This window comes from Momordica charantia (assembly GCF_013281855.1).
Source record: "Momordica charantia cultivar OHB3-1 chromosome 10 unlocalized genomic scaffold, Mcharantia_2.0 BLBB01000010.1, whole genome shotgun sequence".
Taxonomy (NCBI): domain Eukaryota; kingdom Viridiplantae; phylum Streptophyta; class Magnoliopsida; order Cucurbitales; family Cucurbitaceae; genus Momordica; species Momordica charantia.
The window spans coordinates 21,727,569-21,752,220 of record NW_028275158.1 but is presented as its reverse complement, the minus strand read 5'-3'; the positions used below and the strand labels follow the sequence as shown (position 1 = coordinate 21,752,220).

The window sequence follows — 24,652 nt, the reverse complement described above, 5'->3', positions numbered from 1 at the left end:
AGTTTATAAATCAGTAATTTAGTTACTAATCCATTTTATATTTTCCCATTAATCTACTCTACTCCAGCGAAGAGGATTTGTTTGGGGCTTTCAGCCCAAAACGCGGCGTTCAGTTTCCGAAAGGCATGGACCAACTAAGGCCCAACGAATCTTAACCACGGTTAGTTCGAAACTAACCATGGTTAAACCCGTCCCCACTACATGTCCAACCCTTTATAAAGTTGCAGCCCCTGTCTCTCCGCCATAGCCATTTGTTTCAAGAGAGAGAGAAAAAAAAGAAGACTGAACAGAGCAGAACAGAGAGTGTAAAAGCGACGACACGAATTCAGAAAATTGAAAGCAGAGAGAAAAATCAGTAGAAGAAGAAGAAGAAGAATGGCCTTCTATGGCGATGACGACGACCACTGGAAATGTCCAAAACACCCTTCCAAGCGGCGGAGAACCGGAATCTGCCCTCTCTGCCTCCGCGACCGCCTCGTCTCTCTCTGCCCTGACTGCGCCACCGTCCGCCCCTGCGCCTGCTCCGCCACCGCCTCTTCTTCTTCCTCTTCTTCCTCCTCGTCTTTCTCCCGCGGATCCGTCGGGCGCGTCTCCAGTTTGATCGACAGCGAGCCGGCGTTCCGCCGCTCGCGCTCCGTCGCCGCGGCGGTTCCGTTTCTGCGACCGAGATCGAGATTCGTCGTCGATGTCCACGGCGACGGCGACGGGGACGACTGTTCCTCGGCGTCCGGTTACAGCGCCAGAGGAGCGCTGTCGTTCTGGTCGATGTTCTGGTCGCGGAAGAGCAAGAAGAGCCAGGACGGCGGAAAAATCGAGGCGGCGGCGGGAGTCGAGGAAGCGATGCGGCGGACGATGATGATCCGGTCGAGATCGGTTGCGGCGGTTTCTGACTCCAGCGGGAAGTTCGTGCGGCCGCCGCCGGCGAAGGGGCGGGGATGGTACTTCCCGAGTCCGATCAAAGTATTCCGGCAACCGAAGATTCCCAAGCCCGTTCTTACGGAACGGTCTCCGTTACACAGAGGTTGAAATTCTTTTTTTGAATTTCAAAATTTCCGTTGAAAAAGAAAAAAATCAAAACAATATTCGAAATTAACGAAGCTGAAGCCCAAACTGAAGCTGTAACTGAAAACGAAGCATATGCATTTTTTTTTTATTATTATTATTATTTTTTGCCTCTTGGAATTATGTGGAATGATGATGGAATTAAATTATGTAACTAATTTGATTACTGCAAATTTGAGCTTTTAATTAAGCTTTTAATTATCTGATGATTTCTAGAATTTGAGAGAGATGAGGGGGCAAAATAGCAAAATGAAATAATATGAGGGGCCAAAAATAGCAAATTTGTGAAGAAAATGAAGTGTCAATAATTGGGAGAAATAGGCATCTCATTCAAATGGGACATTATAATATATTTGATTTGGTGACATTTTGCCAAACTCTCATTTTTTAGAGGAAAGTTTTCTAAGTTGAGAATATTTAGTAAGGGCTTTGAATACCTCATATCAATAATAATTGATTTTTTTTTTTTTTTTTTGCATTTTTGGCCCTACCATTTTTTCAAATTTGTGATTGCTATCCTTTAATGCTGATCCTTGAAATATTTACTTCTAGATAATAATGTAAAATATTGATGTGGAATCATATTCTTCCATAAGATAATCTTGTTTGATGATATGGTTTTTGTTTTTTAGTTCAAACTTTTCTTTTTTGGTTAACTTTTAAAATTTAGTTAAGATTTCAAGAAAAGAGAAAATTAGTTAGAATCTTTTAGGGTCCTATTTCTAGTTACATCTTTTTGTTTTTGTTTTCCTTGAAGATTTTAATTAAAAATGTAAAAGTTTTTTATGAATATTAATTTTTTAAATTAAATATATATTTGTAATGTAAAACGGAACCCCAACTTGTTTTTGTTCTCTCGAAAATATTCCACACGATGACGGGTTATGATTTTCATGTGATTTGAATAATATTTATATAAGTACCTTTTAAATTAAATGTTATCGACATGTTGGATATGATTAGCTAAGAAACTCAAGATCGGATGGATGATTAGAGTCTTTTATTTTTATATTTTTGTCAATTTTGAAAAAATAATTGATGGTTTTCTTTATGTCAATCATCATATTACTAATACACATATGATGCCAAATGCTAAAGCAAAAAGTTTGGAAATTTCATTATTCTCTCTCCAAAAACTAAAAAGTAAACACAATTTAAACTCCCCTCCCTCAACCAGCAAAATCCTTGGCCAAACTCCAAAAAAGATTCTTCTATAATTAAACTTTTTTTTTTAAATTTAGAATATCAAAAAAGTTCAAACACTTCCAAAAACCACTTCATTAACCACATTAACTACATTACTAATCATATTATAACGGCACAATTAATAATTCAACTTAATAAGGATTATTAATTAAACACAAAGTTGAATTTTACTATTCAAATGCTTGGAACCTTAGCACATGCACATTTCATTAAGTTATTGTAATTAATTAAGATAAGTATACAAAATTATGTATTTTTCTTCTGAATAGTAATTTTCTAATGATACAATTATGCTTTCGATTAGATGCAATTAATCGACAAAAATACCCCTTGTTTTTTAATGGATTGTTTACTTTATCTTGTACTACATTAATTTTGATTGCAAATTTGTGGATTTTCTTAGCGACTTGAACTTGGAATCATTCTTCTTTGTTAATATTGGAAAATCAAGAAGAATGGATCAACTATATATTAAACTTTTGGCTAAATTACCAAAAAAAAAAAAAAAAAATTCAACTTTGACCTTTGTTTAAAAAATATCTTTATCGTTTAAAAGTTCCAATATTATCCTTGACCTTTCCTAAAGAGTTTAGAAAATATTCTTTGAACAAACATTGATTAATAGTTTGATCGGAAATTGACATGCATGGAGGCTTGCTTTGAAATAATTAGTTAGCACTAAAATAAATTTAACCTTTAATAATGATGAAAAAAATTCATGGCTTGAAACAATAATGGACTGACCACACGATTAAAAATAAATTTTATTATAGTGCCAATTAATTGTTGCAGATAAACTTTCATTAACTGCCACATCGTTTCGTGTTGAAATGTGGAAGAGTAGTATTGAAACTTTTAAAATGATTGGGGTATTTTTGAAACAGACTTTTATTTTATTTTTAATTTAGCTAAATTTTTTAAGCTTATCATTTTGTATTGTATAATATTTTATCATTTTAAAATCTATAGGATTAGCCGTCAAATTTTCAAACATAATTTGGTCAAATATTAGAACCTTTCCATGTGGACTACAAATTTAGATAACATTATCCTTCTTTGTACTATAATTAATATTCTTAAATAAGCTATACAAAAAATCTTTGAATAAAATATACATTAAATGCATTATGTATATGTAAAGAAGATATTTATTTCCTATTCAATAAAGTACATATATTTGAATTATCATAAGTTATTGAACATTATAAGAATTAAAAATAAAATTTTTCGAGTGTTATACATATGTTTATTGGTCAAATAAGGATTCTTTCCGTCTAAAAAGTGAAGGTAAGTATTAGTGTTTCATTCTCATTGTGTTCGTACTAGTAATTGATAGTTTTTATTGTTAGAGTAATTATTTTTCAAATGAAAAGTTAAAATTTGAATTTGAATTTAAATCTCTCTATTTTTATTATCTTTATTTAAAAAGAAAAAAAGAATTAAAAAAACCCAAAAATTTTGAATGTCAACTTATATAGTTGTATAGGATGGTAAGTCAAGGCAATCCAGCAGTCAGATATGGTTGTTTGGAATTTTTTGGAGACCAAATATAATATAATAGAAATTTTCTAAATTTTCTAAATAAACATTGTCAGTATCTGAAATTCCCTTCTGATTTGTGGCAAATACTTAAAAAATATATATACTTGATTTTTTTTTTTACTCAATTGAAAAAATAATTAAAACAAGTTTTTTTTTTATAACTCTAATAAACAATAATAATAAACAAGGCAAGATTCCATTGTTTTAAATGTTGACATGTTGAGAAGTCTCAATTTTGTACAAATAATGTCAATGAAAATATTCAGCAAACATCATGTTGGATATTTTTGAGAATGTTATAAAAATTAAAAAATTCAAAATAAATATTTTATTTAATAAATAAGTATTACATCATTTATAAATAAATTAAAAAATATTAATATCGATTTAACGATATTAAATTCATGGACATATAAAATGTCTGTGAAAATTTAATATACGGCTGGGTTAGAGAAGGACGAGACTTATTTTATTTTGGCATTGAAAATAAAATAAAATTTTTGTCTTGTCCGGTTTTGTTCGACCTATCTTTATTTATTTATAATTTATTTCATTAAAAGTTAATGTTTAAAGCTTCTCTAATGCTATAAAATTTTTGTTATATTTATTCGGGTTAATTATACATATTAGCCCATCTGAACACAGTTAAACTCGTTAACATATATCTCAAACCAAAAAGTAATAAATTCAAATCCCATCTCCAGATGTTGTGGTACTAAAAGGAGGTTTATACATATTAAAGTTGAAATGTGAGGATAACCAAAATAACGACGTGTGGTTGAAAATGTAAAGTAAATCCCCAGTCCCGACCTACTTTGATGTCATCTATAGATAGGAAATGGTACAGAAAATAATATTGGTTTGATTTCTATTGTTTTGTCAATGATAAAAATAAATAATTTTAAAAAATAAGCATATAAATAATATTGAATGAACTCGTTAGCATCCTAGGTCAGGCATTCCATTAGAGTTATTAACTATTCTATTATGTCGAGAACCAAGAGTGAACATTAATCAAAATTCAAAGGTAAAAGTGTAATATTTTGAAATCTAGAGACAAAATGTAAATTAAACTCAAAACTTTGAGGTAAAACTATAACGTTTTAAAATATAGGGACCAAATAGAAATTAAATTCAAAATTTAGGATAATATTTTAACATTTTGAAACTCACTCGATGAAAACTAGACTTAAAAAATGTATTTTTCCAAAAAAAAAAAAAACAACCTGAGAATCATGAAAGTTTAGGTATGAAAATATGATAGGAACAAAAAGGAAAAAAAAAATTAATTTACAAGTTTAAACCTAAACCTCCACGTTTATGTCTCTGTCTGAACTTTAAAAAATGTCTAATAATAGATATATGAACTTTCAATTTTACGTCGAATGGATCCTTTTAAATTTCTATTTTGTGTCAAATTATTGACTTATTTGACATATTTAAAGTTTATGGATCCACGAAACCTTTAAATTTTAGACATCTATTAGATATAATCTTAAAATTTCCGACTAAACACGTGAATAAATAAAACTCCTAATAAGAATAGACTAATGTCAACCTCTCCACACGCTTATCACGTGCCATTTGATCTTATTAGTTTTTTGGCCATATTTATTGATCGTAAATGAAAATAATTTTCCTCGATTTATATTTATTGAATTTAAATTTAGTAGTCATTCCTATGGCAGATCCCATATCAAATTACTAATTTTAAGGAACCTGTCCACAAGATCAAAATAGAAACAAAAGGAAAAAAACTAGAAAAATTACTTATATAATAATAAAGATGGGATCTTTTCTAGGATTTGTACACAGTCCATTTATATTGATATGACCCATTTTTCTTTCTTTTCTTGTTCATATAATTTGTTCAATAATTAGAACATTATTTCAAATCTTGTTCATATTGGAATAAAGAATAATTTTCAATTTACACCCAATTAGTGATTGATTCACATGCTTCATGTTTTAAATACGAAAAAAAGGAAAAAGACTATATTGATTATGTGTTTATTTAATTATATATATATATATATAACATGGAGATGAGAATTCGAATTCACGACCTTTTAGTTGGACATAAGTACCTTAATCAGTTAAGTTATGCGCACATTATTGTTTATTTAATTGCATTGTTACATGGTTTCTTTCAGAATACATCTCATTTATGAAAAACTCGTTTCTTTCTTTATCCAAACATCACCCAATCCATTTATTTTTATTCAATTCAATAGTCAAAGCGAATATAGTTCGGCGGTAATTGACATATATCTCCAACCAAGAGGTTGTGAGCTCGACCCCTTAACTCTACATGTTGTATTTAACAAAGTTATAGAAACTACTATAGCAAGATTTTTTAAAAACCATAGAAACTACTATAGTGAGATTTTTAAAAATTATAGAATCATTCAAACCAAAGAGAATTTAATTCCTATAGTTTTAAAGTATCAATAAATCTAACGAACCATCCCTATCGTTTGCAAGTGATTATCATATTGCATACATGGTAAGTTTTCTATTTAAGTATTATTGAGTTTATATAAACGGTTAGAGGTTAAACTTGAGTAAAATAGGAGAAAATTATCGGTTTTCGGTGGATAGACGCCCGTTTAAGGATGGTTTATAAAGTTTAACCAAAACCATAAAGACCAAACTAAACTATGAAAGCCTTAAGAACTCGATTGAAACTAAACCCAAATCATAGAGATTAAATTGGTAAATTAACTTGTAATCTATTAAAAAAAAAGGTTAAAAACCATTTTCCATCTCTATATTTTGATTGAAGTAGCGATTTAGTCATGAACGTTAGTTGGTAACAATTTTGTCTCCGTACTTTTGTATTTGTAATAATTGAATCCCTACAGTGTAGTATGTAACAATTTTTTAGTCCGTGTAGTTTAAAATTTTGTAACGATTTACTCTAAATGATAAAAAACATGTAAATCAATAAACAGACGGAAATCAGATATGTGTTCGTAACTTACAAATACTAAACTGCTCCCTAATAAAACCACCTCTTAATTTTATTATGCTGGAAAAATCAATATAGATATAAGAAATAACACATGTGAAATGTAATAATAATGGTCAAAAGAGGGAACTTCATTATTCTTTTTTTTTTTTTGTGTATAATTTGGAAATATTTGTCGGGTGCAATGCATAGAGCAGAGAGTACAGAAATTCCTTCTTCCAACAATACCAATTTTAATTTCTCTCATTGTACCTTTCTGTCTTTTTTATTTTATTTTTCTATACATTTTCATTACTAAAAACATCCTATGCTAAAAATACACTCTTAATCACTGTCTTGTAACATTTTGATTCTGTATCGTATGTTTTTCTGTCTCTAATGTCTCCTTCTGTCATCTTACAATTCCGTCTTTTGGTCTTTTTATAATTATAATTAGTTTTCTTGGTTTAAATATTCTTTTGTCGCTGTAATTTCGGTATTTATTCATGGTGGTTTATGTGTTTTTAGGGTGTCTATTTTGATCGATTTTATACTTTAGTTTATTCTAATACTTTCGAGAGCTTAATTTTATTATCTATACTTGTAAAAAGTGAACATTTTACTTCTTATTTGTAAAATTTCAACACAAATATAATTTGTTTTATATAATAGAAACCGTTTAATACAAATTTATAGCTACAATTCAAAAATTTAATGAGTAAAGGAAGTGCCATGCTAAAATTTTGATTGAAATAATAAGACAAAAATGAAAATGAAGGGATCAACATTGTCACTTTTAAAATTTACCGGGACCAAAATAAACGTTTCGGAAGTCCAAGAACGAAAATGAACAAAAATGGAACCTATTCAAATCTTAAATATATTAGTTAGATAGACACGATCTAAAAAATTCGAGAGCCTATTTGAATATAAATTATGTGGACAAAATAGATATAATCGTAAAAATTTAACGACAAAACTTATAATTTAACAAAAAATAATTATCATTATAAAATATATTTTCTAAAATATTGAGTTTGTTAACTCATTTATTTATTATTTTAGTTAACCAAAAAATGATAGAATAGATAGAACTATTTGGTAGAATTCAAAAGAATTTACGTTGTGTTTCCACGCTGATATTTTCATATATTATCGATCTGACATCGACATGAGAAGTAAATTGATATTTTCATTATATTAAAAAAAATCGACAAAAAATATTAACAAAATATATATACGTAATATTAATATTAATTATTCTAAACTTATTTAAAAATAAAAAAAATTATCGATAATTTTAATATTTTTCATTTTTCAAATTTTTACAAAAATATCCATCAACATCAATAAAATATCAATATTTATATAAAATTGACACATTTATATTTTCATCGGCACATAATAATAAAATAAATAAAGAAATAAAAGAGAGAATTGAATTCACGTGTAGTGACATTTTTAAAAAAATAACACATGTGGGCCCCACGTATCTAGTTCCACGTGTAGAGTTGTGGTTGAATATTCAACAGGGGGAGCGGTGGAGAAGTGGGGCCCAGTGGAGGGAACAGATCATGTGGGGGATGGCCCACCGTACACGTGACGGCGTCGGCTTCTTGATCCACGGCCAAGCCAACTTGGGAAAAACAATGAATTGGAGGGGGAAGGGCAGAGAAGTCTTTTCCCCCAATTTAACCCTCTCAGATATTATAATAATGATATAATTAATTAATTTTTGGCCGTGGGACATTGCATTTTGTGCCCATTTTGGATGGCGACAGACATACGCACACGGAGGCCTCTTCCCTCATTTTTTTTTAATTTTTTCTCCCAATAAAAAAAATATAAATAAATAATTCTACTTTTTCCCTTTTTATTTAAAATAAATAAAAAAGGGTAGTAGTGACGTGGCAGCAGAGTATTTGGTACGTCTTACACGGAAACAGCTTTTTCTTGGACCCTGTTAACTGTGTTCTGTTCTGTCTATATATATGTTTCGTCTTCTTTTTCCTTTTTCCTTCTTATTATTATTTTTGTTATAATTATATAAAAATTAAAAATAATTAAAATACGATTTTAATGGTCGTGTTTTCAATTTTGTTCACTTCAATTAAAAAATGACAATTTCAATCTATATTTTCAAACACTACCCATAATAAAATCTACATAGTATAAAGTCAGGATTATCTTTCAAGAAATATATTTAGTGTAATGTTGTGTTAAAATTACGATAGAAAAAATGAAATTAAAAATAATATTAAGGGTTTGAAATTGTCATTTTTTTAATATAGAAACTAAAATGAACCAAAATTGAATGTAAAGATACCAAAATGAGCATTTAATACAAATATCAGCGATCATGGGTGACTCAGTGGTTCAAAGGGGATCCATAATGACCACCTACCTTAGTAATTAGTAATTCATTTGTGTTTTTCCGTATCAAATAGTGGTTCGGACACTCAAAGTTATAAAAAAAAAAGTACAAATATCCAGATAAACCAAAGGTAAAAGTATGGTTATGTTTAATTTCTATTGTATTATCACTTATTTGATGAAATGCAAGAATGAATGAGCATAATGGAATTGAAAGGTTAATGGGGAAGTAACACGACATATGTCCAAATTATATATATAATATGGTGTAAGATACATATATTTCGAATTAACAATCTTTTGATAAAAATACAAGTTTTAACTAATTGAGTTAAATTTAAATTGATAAATTAGATACGTTAAAAGTTAGAATAGAATGTAATTTAATTGGTATAATTTATTGTGTCCTAAAAATGTACTTTCATTTTTTAAAAAAATATAAAATAACACAAGCGTGTAGAAAAAGAGAAAAGTCCAATGCTTTTTTCCTTGTTTCATGGAAGAAAGGGTAAAGCAAAATAAAGGTTATTGGGACAAGAAAAGCAGAGCCAACCTGGTGAAAACGGCAACTCTCTCTATGGTGTATATATATATTATATTATTTTGTATTATAAATTCAATGGATTTGGTTTCTCAAAAAAAAAAAAATATATATATATTCAATGGATTTGGCCTTTCAAATTACCAATGCACCATCTTCGTTCCCTTATAGATTGGAGTCATCAAAATCAAAATTACCCTTTCATAATACTATAATCAAGTTTTTATTTTTTTTAGTTATTGTCGATATTCAACCTATGAATATATGAAAATGTCGATGAATATGTTGATATGTCGATGAAAATTTAATATCATGATTATAATTTGTCTCGTTATCTTTAACTTTGTAAAGAGACGTAGATTTCTGCATACTTAGAAATAATACTTAGGTGGCTACGATGACCACATTTTCTTTTACTGATCAATTATTAATTAATTTTTTGATAAGCAGGGGAAAGAAACATGAAAAAAGAGATATTGTTTTATGTTTTTCAAAAAATTAGAAAACTGTCAAAATTTTATTAGTAATTGGTAGAAAAATGAAGGCCGAACCAGTATCTAGAGTTTTTTTTTTTTTTTTTTTTAATTTTCTATAAGAAATAGGGCAATAGGGCAAGAGGTACTTCACATTATAACTATTTGAAGTGAACATGTTTTTAAAAGAGTTGAGTATTTATAATTTTGTTGGTAGGGATGTTCATGGGACGGGGCAACCCCACAAAATTCTCCATTTTTTTTAAAATTAATTTTCAATAAATATTTTTTAATTGCTTAATTTCTAAGGTCTACTATTACTCGAATATATATATTAAGTGGGTTGGTAGAAAGAATACATATTCTTTTGGTACATTTATATATAAATAGGATAATATAATTATTTTAGTTTATATATATATATATATATATATATATATATTAAAGAAAATGACGAGGGGCGGGGAAAGAGGAAGGGGAACGAGATTGGGTGGTGGCTTAGGCAGTTCTCCGAAGGAACAAGGTCCCATGAAGAAAATGAACATCCTTAATTATTTGTTAATCTCGAACAACATTGTAGGGAACTACAAACGGATTGGAGAAAAAAATTGTAGGGAGTGGAAACTTTACTACTTTTTTGTTGTTTACAATATTTTAAATATTAATATCGATAAAAATATCGATTTATTATTTTTATGAAAATATTAATTAAAATATTAATAAGATGTCAGATGTCAACAGATATTTTTCAAAAAATTATAAAAATGATTTAAATTTAACAAATAAGTATTTTACTATTTTCAAATAAATTTAAAGTTATTGTTATTAATATTAAGGGTATATTAATAATATTTTGTTGATGTTTCTAATACTTTGTTGATCTTTTAACGATAAAATAAAAAAATTTAATACTCGGGTTCTCTATATACTTTATATATTTTTAAAAGAAAAAAGTAAGTAGTTATTGTATAAGTTATAGTCTAAAAATTTCTCAACCGAATTCAAACTAAAACAAGTCAATGGATCCTTATAGTTGTAAACATAAGAGAGGTATTGGACAATGTGAGAAAAATGTTATTTCTAAGTTTCTAACCTTGGGTTAAATTATTTATTTATCTTGTGTGACTTTATAATTAACTGTAAGTTAAAATAATATTGAACTATGTTAAAAACTTCTTCATCCAACTTGTCTCTTCTTTATCAACCTTTATATTTATGTTTATAACACTTTATTGCTATGATAATTTGTTTTTCTGTCACAATAAAAAATGCCACAGCAACAAGTAAAAGTTTTAATATTTTCCCAAATTAAAATTCTCTCAAAAAGCTAAAAATAAAAATCAATTCAGTCTCAAATAATTTTGGTCTCCTATAAATATGATATCATAAAATTAATTGCCTACGAGAAGAATAAATCATTCATCTTATAAACCTTTATTAGGTTCTTATTTTTTTTCTTTTCAAATAGATACTTGATATACCTCTAGATCAGATCCTTGTTTTATATATATATATATCCAAATCCATCATATTTACATCTCTATGTCATAGTTTTCCAAAATAATTTCGTAATATATTAAATGTAAAGCATAATCGATAAGGAAAAGAAAATATGTTATTATTACTATTATTTTTGAACTTTTGGGATGACGGGTGAAGTGTTGGAAAACTTTTTTTCTTTTTATGATCCAGGAGTCGGCGAACCCAAGACCTCCAAACTATCTCTTGAGAACCAAGTGTTGACAAACTTGAAATAACATATTCTTTGTTGAGATTTAATTTTTGTTTTAAAGTTGTTAGGGGTAAAATCTCAAATACAAGTGGGGTGGGCCTCTCTATTGAGGTACGTGTATTCCGACTTTAGTTTTGACATGTTGCGGACAAAGAGAAAGAAACAATGGACCTAGAAGCAAAATTCAGCTTCGACTCCGACGTGGAGAAGATTCTAATTGGTAGGAAATGTGTCGATAGACAATAGAAAGTCAATTCTCGAAGAAGATCTTTTTACTATGGACAGAATATTTGCTAAACGACAGGTATGGAAGTCGTCACGAGAGGGCACCACTTCTTAATACTCCTCTATTATAAAAGGTGGAGTCTCACCTTCTCAAATGTATGCAATGTCTTACCTTCAATTTAAGCTGAGCTTGACACTAGCTCGAATTAAGTATTAACTTAAACTTTGAATTATATGTGACCGATCACCACACAGATACAAGGTTTTGTTTGTAGGTAACTACTAAACTCACATTAGAGTCCACGTCGAATCGCCCTTTGACATGTCATGCAATATTGAATCATGCCTCAACAAAAATAATTAAAAATCATTAATTTTAAAAGAAATCATATTTAAGTTATTTGAAATTATCTTGGTATAATAGGGGTAACATATACATGGTTGAATCCAGATCAACTCTCTTACAAACTTTATTACCTAACTCGATCTATAAGTGCTCAGTTCATATCAATTTTTTTAATATCATCAAATTTATTAGAGCACCCTTAAAACACCAAAATTTTGAGAATTGATCCTGCAATAATCACCCAAAAAAAATTCTGTTAAAAAAAGGAAAAATTATGGTATCTTTATTTTCATTTTGATATTTATATTTTCAGCTTTTAGTCGGTCATTATACTTTCAAAACGTTCATTTTGGTTCATGTACAATTAAAATGCGACCAGGTCCCTATTTGCAAAATTTTAATTCAAATTTATATTTTTATTTCAAGAAATTTAGTAAGTGAAGTGTAGTATGAAGTTATGATCGAAAAAAATGAGATAAAAAATAGAAATGTAGGGATTAAGATAGTAACTTTTTAAAAATATAGAAAATAAAATGAACGTCGTAAAACTACCGGAATCAAAATGAACCAAATTCGAAAATAAATGACTGAAAAATAATATGAAACTTTTTTTTCTTTTCTAGAGAAAGATTTCCTTATGACATAGAATAAAAGTTCAATCATATGCACCAATTATTCCCCACCACAAATGATAGCAAGTTGGTTCTTCTTCTCTCTTTTTAAAGTTATGGTCCTGCCACTGGCCATTTGCTAACATCCATGGGAAATGCATATGTGAATTTGAAGGGGTAATGAGGGAAATATGGTCAAGTTCAAAGCTAGCTTCATTGGATAAAAAGACATAACATAATTAATCAAAAAGTTCTAAACTTTTTTTTTTTTTCCTTTTCTAAGATTCTTCTCTAACTTTCAGCATTTTGGTTGTTTTGTATGGATTCTTTTAATCTATTTTCCTTTTATTCTCTCTCCATTTTCATTATTTGGGAATGAATATAAACAGAAATTTAAAAATATAAAAAAAATCTTATATTTGTAGCACATAATTTTCAGATTTACACCGAATCACTTTTGTCATTATTAAAATCTTCAATTTCCATTGATTATGTTTGTCAAATTAAAAAATTGATTTTAGTATAGTTTAAAATCACTTTTTTGAGATATAATAATGATTTTGGAAAATGAATTATACTTAACTCTTATTTTCCCGTTAAAAAAAAACTCTCATTTTTCAAAATCTCTCATCCTACCATCACTCCCAACACAATAATATATAACTTTGGTAACAATATAGCGGTGATGGAACATTATATTTTAAATTAATAAAATTTTTGTTTAAATTAAATAAATCAAGTGTTAACTAGAGTAATATGTTCCGTCTTAAAAAAAATCCACATTTAGTTATGAACTTTCATTAAACCAACGATTTAGTCATCAACTTTTAAAAGTAATGATTTAGTCTTTATACTTTAAAATTGGTTACAATTTAATTTATTACCGTTAAAAATTAAGTTAGATTTAAGAGAAATTTGACGTAACTTATTCATGTGTACAAATGAAATGACCAATTGTACAGGTTCGTTCAATTTCGAGTTCGTTCAAACTTGGATCGGTTTAAGATATGCAAAAAAATAATTATTAAGAAAAAAGGCCTCATCACCATTCACACGACCATCTCAACCTATTCTCTGGGGTCATCTCATCATAAAAAATTTGAGAGAAGCTCAAGCTGAAGCTTTCGAGAAATATTATTGCACATTGAAATAAGCCGAAAAATAACCCAACGATAAAAATATTTAGGTCGGGTTGGTTTGCGTTATTCGAGTTTATTGCTAAAAATGTTGTGTAATAACAAAAAGAAGTTTGTCTATATATTTTCTTAACATTGAATTAAATCAATATTTATTTATATAATAAAAAATTACACTCTAAAACTTTGAAAATTTTCTAAAAATTGTTAAAAGATAAAAAATCTATAGAGAATTATCGAATGAAATAAAATTGAAATAAATATATCCCTATATGATTTGATAGTGAGTAAAAGCAATGATCTAAATTGTTAATAAATTTGAGTTTGGATGGGTTTGATCCACCCAATTTCATTTTATATGAAGCCTTGAACCAACCTGAATTATGGAATTTTTATTTATTTAAATCCAGTTCAACCCAAATAAATATATGAGATTGATTGGATTTTTCAGGCAATTGAGTATTTTTTTTAAACACCACTTAATATATCCCAATACACTTGAGGATAAAGTTTTAAAATAATCTAATTTTAAAAATAAATTACAAAAATAATGTTAGTTTAAAAATGACTATAAAATAAATGTAATTTAAATAAATAAATTCAAACGTAGGTTATGTTAGGTCAAAATAAAAATCAAAACTCGCGTATAATGTCTGCGATTTTCGTACAAACGTGTAATTTGACGTCGCAGGTTACTAGGCGAAAGTCGCGAACATTGTACACGACTTTCACTTTTTTATTTTTGGAGTCGCGTACCACCTTTTTAATTTTTATTTTATTAATATTACGAAATTTAATTAACATGTGATTAATTTTTTTTATTTTTTTGGTTATTATATTTTAAATTTGGATTAAAATGTCATTTAAAGTTTGAAAGTTTAAAATTACATCAAAACCAAGTCTATGATTAAAATGTCATTTAGCTTCCTGTGCTTCATTTTTTTATATTCTATAAAATAACATTTAAATTTAATATAAACTAAATTGATAAAAAATTATTAAATTAATAAAAACATAAAGTCAAAGTATAAATTACATGAAACTCACATGTTTTGTCATTTATTTTGTCATTTGCATCCCCAAATAGATGGCTTTAAAACAAAATTCAGATTTTGGTTTGGAATTTAGAGGCATTTGTGAATCTAGGGTATGGATCATTAGGGTTTTGTTTGTTTTATATTACATGAAGATGTCTATCATGTTTTGGATAATTCATCATCTATTTTTCAAATAGGGAGAAAATTAAAATTATATAATTTATTTATATTTCTTTTAATTCTGATTTTTTAAAATAAAATTAAAAAAAAAAGAACAAAAGAGATTGGTGGGAAATCCCATGCAACTCCTAAATTCAAAATTTATAAAAAAATGAAAAAACAAAATAAGTAGCTTCAACATAATAAAGAAGGGAAAAAAAACAAGGGAAGTCGCAGCCACTTCCAAATTAAAAAAAAAAAAGAAGAACCAAGAGCCGTCAGTAGTGAAATCGCAGTCATTGACCGCGATTTTGACATTAATCACGCGCAGTCCGTACCGACTTTGGTAAAATCGCAGTCCATCCCTGCGATTTATCTATCCTATTTTTGTAATTACTTTGAAACTTATCTTAATTTTGTCATTTGTTTTTAAAAAGTAATTATTTAAAAGAAAATTTCCATTTTAGGATAAGTACCCATGTAGACTAGAACTTAATTAAATAAATGACTTAAATGTTAATATTTTTCAATTTTGTCAAAATGGAGGTGATCCGGGCTTATGTGAGAATGACCAAATTACCCATATTCATATATTTTTAATAAGAGAAGAAAAACCTTAAACCCTAAATTTGACAATTTCTCCTTTCAATTGTCCGAGACAATTTCTCTTTTTAATAAAGAAATAAAATTCTAAATTTGAAATATTAAACCCTAGAACCTAAACTTTAAACTCTAAAAAATACTTTTTGAAATATAATAAAATGCCGTTTATTGAGAATAATTTAGGAAAAAAAATTTCTGAAAATCTAGATTTATAAATATTTTAAAAATATATATGACATTTTTGAAATGTCTATGTGGGTAAGACCAACTATACAATTTCTGTACATTTTACATACTTAGATATGAGTTATATTTGTTTCATTTTTCTTTACATTGGGTTGGGCCAGTTAGCCAGGCCCAAACCCAAATTTCCTTTCGTTTTCTCTCCTTTTACACTCTTTTCTTTTCTTTAAAAAAATTATATTATATTTTGTATAATTAATTTCAATCTCTCTCGATCAGATTTAAGTTACAGTTTCGAGATACATAAAGTTCATTTTATTTTAGGGCAAATAGTACAAACCACACGATGATTATTGTAATTTCATTGTTACAATTTCACTCTTAAACTTGTAAATTTTTAATTACAAAAATTAAATCTCTGAAAATTTGGCAATTGAAAAAATTCACACATAAACTTTCTATTTTAAAAATCAAATCCTAAAAAAAAAAAAAAAAAAACTTTTACCATCTCCCACTTTTCCTCCTCTCTTGGTCTAGTTTTCTCTCTCTGCGATTCTCATTCCTCTACCTTTGTATTTCCACGAAAACATTTCAATTTTTAGTATCAATTTCAATTTCTATTTAGTTTACGAAGGATGAAAGGACATTTTTTTATGGCTTACAACTATTTGTGTGATCAAATTAATTGAAGTTGTGTTAATCTTGAGAAGCAATCAACAACATACGATGTAGTATCGTGGTTGTGTCGAAATTGCAGTAGTGATTCTTCTACAGCACAGCAATATTTTCATCTAAAATTCTCCCAATATTCTAACATGATGTTGGCCATTATAAATCTAACTTTTAATTTTATACACGCTTTAGAACATCCATGAAAATATTGAAATGAAAGGAATTGCTTTTGAAACTTTATCCTCTGTGTGCAAAGGTAGACGAGGGAGAACCATTTGAGAGAGAAAGTGAGACCATGTGAGGAAGAAAAGGAGGAGAGACCATGTATATATATTCTTTTATTAGGATTTAATTTTTAAAATAAAATGTCTAGGACTCGTTCAATAACTATTTCGTTTTAAAAAATAGATTTTTCTTTTTCAAAATCTCTTTTTCTTTCCTTGTAATACTCAATTTTTTTTTTCATATTGATTTCTAACCCATTTTTTCTCTCTAAATTTGTTTTTCATAAATATCTCTCTAAAGAAATTATTTTTCTTGGTAAAATGTTAACATTTTAAATATTTATCATTATCTTTTCTAAATTTTTCATCTCCATGTATTTTATAAATTTATATTTTAGTCCAATAATTTTTAACTATTCTTTTAAGTCCCAAACATTTCGCACATAAGAAATCGATTTAAAGTCTAACCTATTAATTTTTCGTAAACCATTTAACAAAACATAGCAATGTGTTTTATATTCATTTATGCACTAAGAAGACATTTACACAGACAAAATTAAAAGTACAATGACAGAACACAAACCAAACTCAGACATTATTTTGAAAATACAGAGATCAAGTACATTTTAAAAACGTTTTTAAAATCTAAGTCAAATTTTAAAATAAAAAAAAGTTTTCTCAACTTATTTTTTGTTTTAAAACTTGTAGAAAACTAAAAACGAAATAGTTATCGACGTGATCGTAAATCATAAATCAAGCAATAGTGATGCAGGAACAATCTCCAGCACACTTGGCAAAGGACTTGGTGGCTTCAATCTTGGAGATGGTGCAGCTCCATCCTTCACCACACTCACAAGTTGCCCCTTCCAAATTGCTCTCCTCTGCCAATTGCTGCAACTTGACTTCCCCTTCAGCTGTCCCTTCTCTGTTCAAAATCAATGGTGTGAGAAAACCCTAAATCCAAAACCCGAAATCTAAAGTAATCCGACTGATCATGCATTTAAGAGATTGAACTTTATCTCAATTCATCAAACTAAAGGGACGTTTGGTTCATGGTGGTAGTAAATCTGGATTTATGAAGTTTGAGATTAAAATTTTTGAATTTATGTAAACATGTATTTGAGTTGTTGGACAAAAGTGATAGAAATTGTGAATTTAAAGCTCATATGTAAAGCATTAACTCAGTGGTAAAAGCAATATATATATAACTTCCTTTCTTGAGGTCAGGTTGATTCAAGCTTATATGCTCAAATTTATTCTAACTTACTAAAACTTTTAGGTCGTCTATTGATGATTTAAGGAAATGACGGGTTTGACTTACATTATACAGATGCAGTTGTTGCCACAATTAACAAAGGTCTTGCCAGCATCAGGGCCTTGTGTCATTTTGATCTCACATTTCCAACCTTCCCCACATTTGCAATATGCCTTCCCAATTCCTGCCGCACTAAATAGAAACAAAAAGAACAAAATATATATATATATATATATATAATTGATTTTTTGGAAAATTTAAATATATATATTTTAAATGAACTTAACTCAGCAATAATTAGTAATTCTCACAGATCAATTGGTTATGAGTTCGAATCTCTATCCCACTCATCGTAAAGAATATATATATATTTTAAAAGTAACTGTGGATATATCATTTCAAAAATAAAATAATATAGAATCACTACTTGTATGCCTATATTGATTTAAATCATGGCAAATTTACTATTAGACCTCTTTTTATTAATTTTAAAAATATTAAGAATATTTTAAGGAATACCTTGATTTTTTTTTATCCAATAAGTTTTAATCTTTTAATAAAAACATTTTGAAAAACACTTAATGACATGGAATCAAATACCATGAAATATTTAAAGGAAAACATTCTTAACCCCTAGAAATTTCTCTCTCCCTTCTTGTTTGGAAAAAAAGTTTTTCTTTTCTCAATATCTATATTAGTTACTAATTATTACATGGAAACAAGAATCAAATAATGTTGTTTCTTATGAATAGGAACACTTGTTAAGGCGAAGAATCGAATATCGACTTTTAAGATGATAATAGGTACCTTATCTTTTGAGCTATGTTTAAATTAACATCCATAATTATGTACGAAGATTCATATCGTATCATAATCTAATCTAAAAATACATTGTGGTAATTAAAGTAAACTTAAATAAATAATAAATAAAATGAAGAGATTAAAACATATTAGAGATGGGGAGAAATTACCCAAGAGATTGATTGCTTTTTGCTTCACTCTCCATTTTCTCTGAAATTTCTGAGAGCTCTTTTTTTTTCTTTTTTTTTTTTGTGTGTTAATGGGAGAGTGCCTTCATCCTTATTTGTATTCATTTTTAAGAGGAATTTTCTGGGATTGAGTGTGAAATGACATAAATACCCCAAAATGTCTCCTCCTAACTCTTGTTTTTATTGAGGATAAATTGGTCATTGTGTGCTTATGATATTTTAGCATACTTATCTCTTTGGCTGCACTTTTGATGGTCTGGAATTGTCTTAATTATAATAATGTCTCCAAGTCCACACCTTTTTATTTATTGGAAAAATTACATTTTTTCCACTATATTAACTTAATTTCTATTTAGTCCCTAAAATTTAAAATATCACGTTTCTAATCTTGAATTTTGAGTTGTTTTTTATTTGGTCCTAAAATTTTGAGTTTAGTTTTTATTGGTTACTGATTTTCAAAATTTTATACTTCTATACCTTAATTTTTGAGTTTAGTTTTCGTCTAATCTCTAGTTTAAAATGTTAATACTTTTGCTCATAAATTTTCACTATTACTTACTTTTGCTCTCTCACATGACGTCTTCGCTGATAACTCTATCGAAATGGTGACTTAAATGTTGATGGATCTATTTAATCTTAACTTAAATCGTTTAAATATTTACATGTTAAAATGTTTATTTTAAGTGACCGCCATGTAAAATTCAAAAGTAAAAATGTTAATATTTTAAAATCTAGGGACCTAATAGAAACTCAAACTAAACTCTAAATCTTTTTTTATTCAGCTAAATTTGCCTCTTTAGACCATATATGAGCCACCCATGATGGTTAAATTTACTATTTCTAAAACTCCCTCTATCTTTACAAACTTTTATTTTCATGCTTCTATATTAGAAATGACAAAATTTCCAATTGAGTGAGGTCCCCTCCCAATGATGTGAGGAATCCCAATTTTAGATGGGGATCGTGGTAGAAGATTGGAGGAACTTTTCCCTTCCAATAATTTTTTGGAGACAAGGTGTTTGGAATGCGACCAAATCCCCACAATGACTAAATAATGGGAAGATTATGAGTATATATAAGTGAGCGGCAACATCCCTATTGGTTTTAGACTTTTTAGGCCCAAAACATACAATATCATATCATTATGGAAATATGAAGGGTTCGTTGTCCCTAACAGGTGGTATTAGAGCCATGTCCTTGACTTAACCATGTTGGTAGAATCCTCAAGTGTCAAACAAAGAAGTGGTGGGAGTTGGAAAATAGTAGTCACTAGGGTAGAGGATCGTTGATTTGAATAAGAGTTGGACAGATGGATGACTATTTAAGAGAAGACTCAGTAGTACTTAGTTCAAGGAAGAATCGTAAAAAGAAGATCGTGGATATATAAGTGAAGAACAATATTATACCATCATCCTAAAAATGTGGAGTGTCTGGTGTCCCGGACTGAGAAATGAATTCTTTAATCCTCTACGGTGTGATCGGTGCTTTAAGTCGGCCCACATGAAAAAAAGAGAATTAAAAATATTTGAAACATGATTACAAACATTATTCTTCCCTTTATCAGAGATATTTGCATGATTAATTTATACAAAAATAAAATCCATAAACTAAAGTGCATATATTTTATTTTGGGCTTTTTTTTTAAGCATGAGATTGAGAGATGAAATGGGTTCTGAATCGACCTTGCATTACTATAATTTTTTACATAGTTTTTAAGCATGTTTCTCTAATTCCCACTTTAGAAAGACATTAAATAATTTCTCATTTGATGTACAATGGTGGGAAAAATGATCACATTTTAAACATATAAATTTCAAACTGGCTGAGACATGAGTGTGATGATTATATGTGGAATTTTGTTTGTATAACCATATATATATGAATTGTAGATCAAGGTATATACATATATATAATTTTAACTTATAGTTATTTTTTTCGGGTATTTTCTATAATAGTTCAATAAGGTTGTTGAAATTCATTTTTCTTATACTTATTTTTAGAGAATTATTCTTCACATTATGGATGGTTGTTAGTGCATAAATTTTGAAGTATCATTTTCGATTCAATTAATATTAATAATCACTTTTTAAGTTTTGTGTTAACTTTGAAGGACACAAATGAACATTTGTTATAGTATGAATAAAAGATAAATTTACTTAACCAATCATATTAAACTTTTGTTTTATTGATGATTTAATTCAAATTGAATTGAATCAAGAAAAATATAAATAAGAGAAAACTCTAATCATGTCCTCTCTTTGAGCTACTTGGACAATTTTTCCTTCTACCTGATGTTTAATTTGTTATACTATGAGAAATTAGTAAAATGTTTAAAAAATGTTCTACTTTTTAAAAGCATTTTTGAAATTCTCTTAGTAACCTTTTTTCCGTAAAAAAAAAATTAATGCATCTTCTCTTTTTTCTTTTCTCCCTTTGACATATCTTTCTTTTAAAAATTTATATATCTCTCTCAAATTTATTAGTTCTAAAAATATTTATCTTATTATTCTCTCTAAAATTTTCGTCTATAGAATATTAATATTATTTCCTCGTTCTCTCTAATATTCTCCGTCTAAAATATTAATTTTCATTTGTCTCCTTCTTTCTACCATTTTCATTCCCGACAATACTTTATGATCTCTATCGTAAGTCTTATATTATGATCTCTCTCACTTTTATGATCTCTATCGTGAGTCTTATGTCAGAACGATCGCCTCATCAATTCCTAGAGAGAGCAAGACGTACAAGAGAGGACGAAAGATTCTTACATTTTGTTTAGGAGGAACTTAAAGAAGACAAAAAGGGAGCTGATACAAGTGCTGCTGCTATTCTTCATTTTCTTCTTCTTTTGTATTCTTTAGTTCATGTTTTGTATTTTCTTCTTCCCTCTTCTTCATTATGGAGTTAAGTAGCTAAATACACATTAAGGGATTGTGGATCTTTATAAAGTTGTTTCTACTTAGTTAAAGTTTATTTTGCATTTTTAAGTTCAATGTGTTTGTTCACCATGTTAAACTCTTTATTAACTTTCGAGAGATTGTAATAGGAAGAGGACGACTTTAACTTGTATTAGATGTATTTTTGAAGGGATAAGATTCACCTAATATGACAAAAAATTGTTATGATATATCGTTGATTCAAATGGACTTTGGATTAGCATCAAAATCTGAGCAATCTGGGAGGCCACGTCACTTTGGCCACTAGTTTTAAAAACCTTTTGGCTAGAGTAACCTCGTTGTTGGAGCATCAGTGAGTAAAATCACAGTAACACGGACACAAGCCCCATTTTTTTATATTTGAGTTTTAGTCATCCTCTCTGAAGGATTAGTTGTCTTTAATTTTGTTCTATTCATATCTTTTATTTTAATTTCAAAGTAGTGAAAAATATCTCTCGTTTGTTTTACCATTTCCATTTCTTGAATGAAAGTTGAAGTAGAAAACCTATGTAAATATACAGTATGTAAAAGAATCAATGGACCAACAAGACACTTTTAGTAGAATTCTCTATGTTTCTGATCTTGATCCATGGTGATTATATACATTAAAAATATCGCTATATCGCTCGAAGGGGTTCTTCAATAAAGGAAAGAAAGTAAAAATAGTGCAAGATTTTAGCTGGCCCTAATAGTCAGCAATCTCAATGGTAAGAATTGCACTTACATAATGATTTGGTGGGCTGATCGCTTTCCATTGTTTTAGAAACATTCCAATTTAGAGTTCTTGTATAAGGGAACTGTGAGCTGCTGTATAAGGCTAATATACCACCTGCTATGTATGGTAATTATAATTGCTTTGTTGCCTTGTTGATGTCAATTAGTGGGCTTCCGTGGGAATCATCTTTGTGTGTATATTCTCATCATGTTGGGCTGGAGGTGATTGGATTGCTGAAGTGGATTGTGCTGATGTGTCATCATCATCTAAGTTTTCATTCTTCCTCAAACTGGAGTGTGCTAGAGCGTGAACTCCAAGTTTGGACCGTAGATTTCGAAAGGGAGTCTTGGCGAGAGGCTTAATAAAGATGTCTGCTAGTTGTTCAGTAGATGGAACATACCGAGTGACGAGTGATCCCAATGCCACCTTTTCTCTAACAAAGTGATAGTCCATCTCGATGTGTTTAGTTCTAGCATGGAACACAAGATTGATAGACATTTGAAGAGCACTCAGGTTGTCACAAAACAATTGTGGTGGTTGAAGGAGTTTGATTCCTATATCTCTTAGGATGAAGGTTATCCATGTGAGTTCAGCAGTTGTACTTGCCATTGATCTATATTCTGCTTCTGAGCTTGATCTTGCGACGGTGGGTTGTTTCTTTGAGGACCATGATATACAATTGGCTCCAAGAAAAATACAAAATCCTGTCGTGCTTCGTCGAGTTTCTTGACATCCTCACCAATCTGCATCACAAAAACCATATAAATTTAAGGGACTATTTTTATGGAAAAGTATACCGTTGTCCCTTTGATGTATCTTAGAATTCGTTTGACGGCTTGGAAGTTTTGACCCATGGGATTTTGAAGGTGCTGACAAACTTTATTGACAGCTTGTGTGATATCTGGTCGTGATAGGGTCAAATATTGTAATGAGCCCACAATACTTCTATATAGAGTAGCATCAACTGGATCTTGGTCCTTTGGGAATTCAACTGCACTATTTAATGCCATTGGGGTGTTGAAGTGCGATGCTGTCTGATTACGCTTGTTCACATGCGTAAAAAAAAGGTTTTAGATGCTGTTTTTACTATGTTTCAGCTTTGTTTCGGATTTTTCTCGGTCGTTTGAATTCCAATTCATGCAAAATTCATATATTATGGTTTGTGGTTGGCTTATATTGTATTTATGACATTTTAGGACCATTTGGGAGTGCAAATTAATCAAAAGAAGCAAAAAGACGGAAAAAGCATCATGGGAGACGCCAGGCGCCTGCGTGCCTGCAGAAAAACAGTTTTTCTTCCAACTTTGCCCTTAATGAAACGCGTCTTCCCATGCGTTTTGGTGGTTCCAACCGATGCATACGTGTAGAAGAAGTGTTCCACTATCAGTTTGAGCACGATTTAGTCAGTCAAATGAGTTGGAAATGGGTGATTCACCATCGTTTTAGGACCTACCTAACCAATTTTGCACAGCTATAAATTCCAGCAACTTCTCCACCAAATTCATCAAGCCTTGCTTCCTTCTCTTGATCATTTTTAGTGTTTCTTTGTTGCTTTCTAAGTACTTTTGAGTTGCTTTCATTAGTTGCTTTTGGTTTTTAAATCCCGAGTACTTTACATTCCTTTATTGAGCTTTGTTTTGTTTCCATTTGTACTTAGTTATTTTCTACTTATTCAAATATAT

At 29.1% G+C, this 24,652-nt stretch overlaps 2 protein-coding genes across 2 annotated transcripts; one reads left to right on the top strand and one right to left on the bottom strand.

The window, feature by feature from the left end:
- Positions 1–234: 234 nt before the first annotated feature.
- LOC111014850 (uncharacterized) lies at positions 235–1,235 on the top strand. The gene has a single exon (XM_022289702.2). It carries the CDS (start codon positions 376–378, stop codon positions 1,024–1,026), a length of 651 nt encoding a protein of 216 aa, XP_022145394.1. The 5' UTR covers positions 235–375; the 3' UTR covers positions 1,027–1,235.
- A 16,329-nt stretch (positions 1,236–17,564) lies between these two features.
- LOC111014857 (uncharacterized) lies at positions 17,565–19,413 on the bottom strand. The gene is made up of 3 exons (XM_022289707.2): positions 19,302–19,413; positions 18,397–18,522; positions 17,565–18,000 (listed from the first exon to the last, which is right to left on the bottom strand). The coding sequence occupies exons 1-3, from the start codon at positions 19,334–19,336 to the stop codon at positions 17,829–17,831; spliced, it is 333 nt and encodes a 110-aa protein (XP_022145399.1). The 5' UTR covers positions 19,337–19,413; the 3' UTR covers positions 17,565–17,828.
- Between the last annotated feature and the right edge of the window lie 5,239 nt (positions 19,414–24,652).